The sequence below is a fragment of the Kryptolebias marmoratus genome, linkage group LG19 (genome assembly GCF_001649575.2).
Source record: "Kryptolebias marmoratus isolate JLee-2015 linkage group LG19, ASM164957v2, whole genome shotgun sequence".
Lineage (NCBI taxonomy): Eukaryota > Metazoa > Chordata > Actinopteri > Cyprinodontiformes > Rivulidae > Kryptolebias > Kryptolebias marmoratus.
The window spans coordinates 1597367-1603713 of record NC_051448.1 but is presented as its reverse complement, the minus strand read 5'-3'; the positions used below and the strand labels follow the sequence as shown (position 1 = coordinate 1603713).

The 6347-nt window shown below is 45.3% G+C and overlaps 1 protein-coding gene across 1 annotated transcript in view; it reads right to left on the bottom strand.

Annotated features, from left to right (window-relative positions):
• tnfaip2a (tumor necrosis factor, alpha-induced protein 2a) overlaps window positions 1-5774 on the bottom strand; it is a 13062-nt gene extending 7288 nt beyond the window's left edge. The window contains exons 1-11 of the mRNA XM_017427411.3: window positions 5720-5774; window positions 4766-4852; window positions 4237-4685; window positions 3738-3949; window positions 2357-2471; window positions 2163-2285; window positions 1995-2089; window positions 1061-1153; window positions 787-913; window positions 357-482; window positions 125-274 (exon numbers count right to left, since the gene is read on the bottom strand). Coding sequence (XP_017282900.1) covers window positions 125-274; window positions 357-482; window positions 787-913; window positions 1061-1153; window positions 1995-2089; window positions 2163-2285; window positions 2357-2471; window positions 3738-3949; window positions 4237-4685; window positions 4766-4852; window positions 5720-5729 — 1587 coding nt within the window. The 5' untranslated portion in view covers window positions 5730-5774. The remainder of the gene's footprint in view (window positions 1-124; window positions 275-356; window positions 483-786; window positions 914-1060; window positions 1154-1994; window positions 2090-2162; window positions 2286-2356; window positions 2472-3737; window positions 3950-4236; window positions 4686-4765; window positions 4853-5719) is intronic.
• Window positions 5775-6347: the final 573 nt, after the last annotated feature.

Below are 6347 nucleotides of genomic sequence, written 5' to 3'. Positions count from 1 at the left end.
ACTGAGTATGTACCTGGTACTTACTGAGTATGCGCCTGGTACTTACTGAGTATGCGCCTGGTACTTACTGAGTATGCGCCTGGTACTTATTCAGTGGAACCGTCCAGCCACGCAGGTGTCTCACCTCCTCTGTGAAGAACCTGTCGAGTTTCTGGGCATCTTCGATCATCCGCTGAGCTCCAGCCACTTGCTGCTCTCTGTTCTTATTCCTAGTCTTCATCATCTTCTTCACATACTGAAGGACCATGTTTTGATGGAGGACGCAGCACAGGGACTACGGAGACGGGGACGGGGACGGATCAAACCGGTGTACAGACAGGCGTGCAGGCAGGTAAACAAGCGGGACGGCGTCTCACCTGTCTGCAGGCTGGCTTCAGGTCAGCGAGGTCGACCAGCTGCTGGTTCAGGTGGTCCAGCAGCAGGTCGACAACAGGAAGTGAGCCGTCCGCCCAGACGGACGTCCACAGCTGACTCAAACACGCCTGACGATGTTCATCAGAGACAAAACAGGTTCTCAACTTTTCAAACTGTTTTTATTCTATTTTGGAGATCCAGACTTTAAACTAGACAGCAATCCTAATAACTAAAACAAATGTAACTCAGAAGTGTTTAATGACAATAAAAAGCATTTTAATCATTATTTAAACAAGAGAAGAAGAATAACTCCAGATAAAGCTCAGGACAGGAAGAGGAACATCCTTAATTAAAGAATAAAAATCCAGTTTCTGTTTGTTTTAATTGGCCTAAATGACTCTATTATAATTCTGTGTTCAGGCAGCTTTGTACCTTCGTCTTGTCATGAAGAGGACAAGTGAAACACCTGTAGCCACAATCCCTCACAGCAGAGAGAGAGTCCAGACAGCGACGCCGCTGCTCCTCAGACAGACTTCCTGTTTGATGGGTTATATAATCCCTGAGGACAGGAAGAGAACACCAGTTAACGGTGGAATACTACAGCTCCCAGAATGCTTTGGGGCAGGAGATCATGTAACTGAGTTTGGCTTGAGCTCGGACAGATTAATGATGATCAGACTGCACAGGTGAGGCAGGTGTGGCTCACCTGAGCTGCTGCTCACACACCAGCTGAGCTTTGATCACTGCGTGCACGTTACCGAGGGCTCCCTTCACAAAGTCCTCCAAACACTTCTTATAGCTGCAACACAGAAACATCCGTTTGATAAAAACACGTTTATTCAGGAGAAAACTTAAAACAAAACAGAAAACCAGAGTTAGGATTTATAAAATCTTCTGATTGTTTGGGTTAATTAATCCTCTTTTGTGTCTTTGTTTTGTTTGTTTGTTTGTTGCATCTTTGCTGCCATCATTTAAACTTGGACTAAACTGAATAAAAGATGTAACTCTTTACTTATCTCAGAATACAGAACTATTCCATCAAATTCAGATTTTATTTTAAAATGTGCATTTATAAAAAGTTTATAATATATACTAAACATCTGAAGAGATTCTACAGAGTTTGTCACCATTTTTGTGTTTAAAAGGAGACAACATGATGCTAAAACATGAAGACAGAATCTGAATGTTTTAATGATCTGATGTCCAGGTTCAGCAGAACTTATTCTTCCATTTAGTTCAATTTTCCTCAGTTCTTTCAACTGTTGTTTCTTTACTTTAAAAATGATGACATTTGAGTTTGTGAGTGTAGAAATTTATCCCTTTCTGGGAGTGAAAATTAGAACTCGATCCTGAGGTCGTTGTGGAAAATAGAAAGTAACTCGAAAGCGGAGCCCTGTGGAACACCACACTCAAAACAAACAGAAAAGCTTCACATTTAGGTTGTTAAACACAGAAAACAATCATTTTTAACACATAATGTTAAAGGCAATATTAATATTTATCAGCTTTGTCCTTTTATTGAATTTATACAGTATATGAAGGCGTCTGCAGCACAAACACAAGCAGGCAATCTTGCCATTCCTGTGTGAACTAAAGCTGTAACCTGATTGGTCTTCATTCGTGTGGTGGGCGTGGTCTACCTGCAGAGGAAGTTCTCCAGCTGAACCAGGAGCCTCTGAGCTTTGTTCTGGTCTTTGATCGTATGGCTGAACTCGGTCAGGGAGCTGTTTACCACCTGGACACACGAACACATCAACACGTCGGACAGTAACGACTCACGGCGTCTGTCTGACTGTTCCAGGCCTCACCTGTATGACGTCGATGGCGAGCGGGCTGAAGTAATAACTGTCGATGACTTCGGGGGCCTTCTCGCTCAGCCAGCTCTCCTGCTCCTTCTTCAGCGCCGTGCTCAGCCACAGTTTGATTTGTTCCTGTAAGGAGCAGCAGCTCAGTAAGCTAAAGGGAAACATATGTTCCTTCACACATCTTCGTGCTGCTTCACCTCTCTGTGGATCAGGTACTGCTCCTCCAAGCGGCTCAAGCTGCCCTCCTGCAGCAGAGAACCCAGACAGGCCGTCTTTATCAGCCCATCGAGCTCTTTGTGTTTCAGTATCTCACTGGGAGGAAACACAACAAACACAGAGAACCATGAAACCAGAACCAATCATGTTTGGGTCTGACACAACTCCACACACTGCAGATGTGCAGCCCTGAGATAAAGAAGGTCCATCCTCTTTCAGTTCGAGGGTTTTCAGCATCAGGACAAAAATAAAACTGATCTGGTCTTTGGCAGGAACTGAAAACATTCAAATCTAACCTGAAGTGAACAAAAACACCCAGCAGAATCCACCGTGTCATTACTGATTTTAAAAAAAAGCTCTGAGTGGAAAAACTGCATCCAGCTGTTGATCCTGCAGGACTTCTGGTTTCTGCTCAGCTCTCTGAAGGTCTCAGGTTGAAGGTCTGTCTCTGAGCTCATTGCTGATGTCTTTCTGCCTTGGCACACATGTTCATGTTTGCGCTTCACTGCTTCATTTTTTCCCCTGAAGCAAACAGAACCGAGGCCACTGCAGAGCAGGAAGTCCATAAACAAGTCCAGGACCAATCATGTAACGTCACCATGAGGGGAAAACCCCCAACACCAACAGTTCATCTATACGTCCATTCATTGTCTTTACCAGCTGTTTTCTTCCTGGGTCACATGGAGCTGGTGTCCATCTCCAGCGGGGGACACCTGGACAGGCCGCAGGGACAGAGAGACAAACAGGACAAACAACCATTCACCCTCTCACTCACACCAGGGGACAGTTTCAGCAGTGAGCCTAACTGAGCAGAGGAAGAACCTGCAAACAGTTGAAGAGAATCATAAATATTATTAAATATTCTAAACATTCTGAGAGAGTTAATGATTAACATCTTCCAGCTGTGGTGTTTACACAACCAGGTCCTGAGAGGAAAACTGTCGAAAACCAACCGGAGAGCAGAACACAGAACAGCCTGAAGGCTAAAACACAGAAAACAGGGATTCTTTTCACAAATCAGTTCAAATGACTCTCCTGTAAGATACGACCCCCTCAGTCTGATTAAATCAAATCAAATCTACTTCCTACAACTTTGAGAAGATAAATTACGAGTGTGGTTTGTTCTATTTATAATCCTTTCCAAGGAAATTCTAAGTTTCAGTTTAACAGTCAGAGAGCTCGACAGAAACTATCAGAATGCAAAAAATCCCCCCAAAAATCTGTATTTTTGTCCTGAAATGACTCATCCAGCTCCTGCAACTCAAACTGTTCAGAAGCAGCTTTTATAAAATGATTAAGCCCATCCATGTGGAGCCAGAGGAGAAACAGATGGAAGAAAGAGAAGCAGACCTGCAGACTCACCGTGGATAATAGTGATTGACCCAGAAGAGCAGATAGCTGCAGTCGTTTATCTCCAGGTCCGCGGCTGTCAGCTCAGCCAGCCGAACAGAGAAGGCGTGATGGTAGAGTCCGGCGTAGACGTTCAGGATGTCTATCTTGGCAGGGTAACAGCTCTTCACCTTCGTCACGACCGTCAGCAAGTCGTCCTTCACTCGCTTCCCCATGCGGCACACCTGACCAGGTGCAGCAGACACAAAACAGGACAAGGAGTCCGTAAATCCACAGAGAAAAACATCGACTACAGGGGACGGTCAAACAGTACCGCCGCCAAATCAGCATGTTTTATATCTTAAACATGCAGAGGAGCTGCTGTGCACCATAATGTGCTTCTATTTGTGTATTTGTTGCTCTGCATGTATCCATGCGACTCAGGTACCCTAAGTGTCCCGGCCTAACCTGGGACCGGACCTGACTGGTTGGAAACCTCTGCTTTGAGTCAGAGGGAGGCTGGGAGCATCACCTGCTTCTTCACAGCTGAGGACAGCTGGTCAGTTTCTCTGGAGTTCTCCTCTGCAGCCTGTGACAGTCTGGACTCCACCATCTTCTGCAGCAGCTGGTTGTGGGTGCTGAGCCACCTCTGGGGACGCCACACCGGGACCTGGTCTTTCGGACAGTCCTTCCAGCGCTGGTCCTGCTCCTCCTGCTGCTGGATGGAGGCCACAGCGCTCCTCAGGACCTCCAGGTCTCTTGAAGCGGAGGAGGTGAAGGTGTTGTGGACGGTGATCCAGATCTGGATTCTCAAGTTCTCGATGTCTCGCTGCAGCTGGTCCTCTTCGTCCTCTCTGTGGACGTCCAGGCTGAAGAGCTCCTCCTCCCTGAGGATCAACCTCCTGCTGATTTCCTCCAGCTGCTCCTCTTGCTGCTTTTCCTCCTCCTGGTCCTCCTGAAGCACACTGTCCAACCGGTCCTCTGTGGACATCACAACAGAGACATACAAGAGTCAAAATCAGCTTCAGCAAAAGGTTTAAAGTCAGGTTATCTGTTCTGACCTTCATGCTGGTTCTTCTGTTTGTTCCAGATATTGAGCCTGGGCAGCCTCCTCCTGGCTCCTCCAGGGTTCTCCTCAACACCTCCTGCTGCGTGGAGAACAGGCTACATGAACGTGTGTCATTCAGGAGACATCTGAAGCACAAAGCTGTTCAACCGGTGAAAGAAAAGGATCATCAAGAGGCTGAACTACGAGAAAAACATTCCTCTGAGGAAGGTCACACACTTCTTCTTTTCCTTTCGTCTGTTGGCAGCTGCATCTCTAACATCCTTCTGTCCCTCCTCTGGACATGTCCAAACCGTCTCTAACTTTATCTCCCAGTCCTTCAACCTGTGCTGGACCTCTGATGTCCTCATTCCTAATCCTGTCCATCCTCGTCCCTCCCAAGGAGAACCTCAACATCTTCAGCTCTGACACTTCCTGTTCTGTCTCCAAACCAACATGGCCGCTCTCACCACTACTTCAGCAGACTTTGTTCTATTTTAGCTGTTAAACATCCAAACCTTCAGCTCATTCTGAAGTCAGGTACTAAAACTTTTAGTTTTTGTAACTTTTATACTTTTCAAAACATTTAACACTATTGAGATCTCGTAAACCATCTGCTTCCTTTTGCTACTTTTAACTAGTCTTTAGCTACTTATTTGGCTTCTTTTCGCTTATATTTCTTTTTATTTTAGCTCTTTTTAGTTCATGTTCTGCTTCTTTCAGCTTTAACAGCTCAGTTTCAGGTTCTTCAGTAAATTTCAGCTCTCAAAGAAAATCGGATTTTCTCTGTTTGTTTCCTTAAAACGATTAAAGTTTAGGATGAAGGAGAAAAAAGTCTGAGGAGGAGGGTCTCACCTTCATACCTCTGAACCAAAGAGTCTCTCTCTCACACACACACACGCACAGACCCGGTGATCAAAGCAGATTAAAGCGCAGTTCCAACAGTTTAAAGTCCGCAGCTCGGTCTCACCTCCTCTCATCTCCGACCGCTCGCTCTTCTGCCCTGAACGGGCCGGCGGGAGGGGCGGGGCCAGAGGGGAGAGTGGGAGGAGCCTGTCTGTGACCCGCTCCTCTTCATCACCTCAGGGTTGTGCTGTTCAGCTGTCTGCTCTTCCTCACATGAAGGTTTGTTGGTAAAACATCTTCCTCTTATTTCAGACATTTAAACATTTTATGCTACTTTTAGCTTTTAGCTACTGTTTTACTATAATTTGGTAGAATTTTGGTTTGGCTTTTAATCAGCCTTTAGCTACTTTTAGCATTAAGCTACAGTTTTGCTACTTTTAGCTACCATTTTGCCACATTTAGCTTGTATTTTGACACTTTTGGCTTTTAGCTACCATTCTGCTATTTTTAGTTAGCATTTTGCTCCTTTTTTCTAGCAGTCTTGAGCATCTTTTAGCTTTAAAAAGAAGCAAAATTCAAATTTCAGCACTCAGCTTTCACTGTATTTTAGCAGAAAAAGCCTTTTTTATCTGTTTTAATCTGCTGAGGATCTGGAGCGGCAGCCTTCAGTTTGGTTTTGTTTTTCTCCTGTCAGTGTCTGAATAATCTTCGGCTCCTCCACCGGGGAGAGGAACCATCGAGGTTAGGTATCT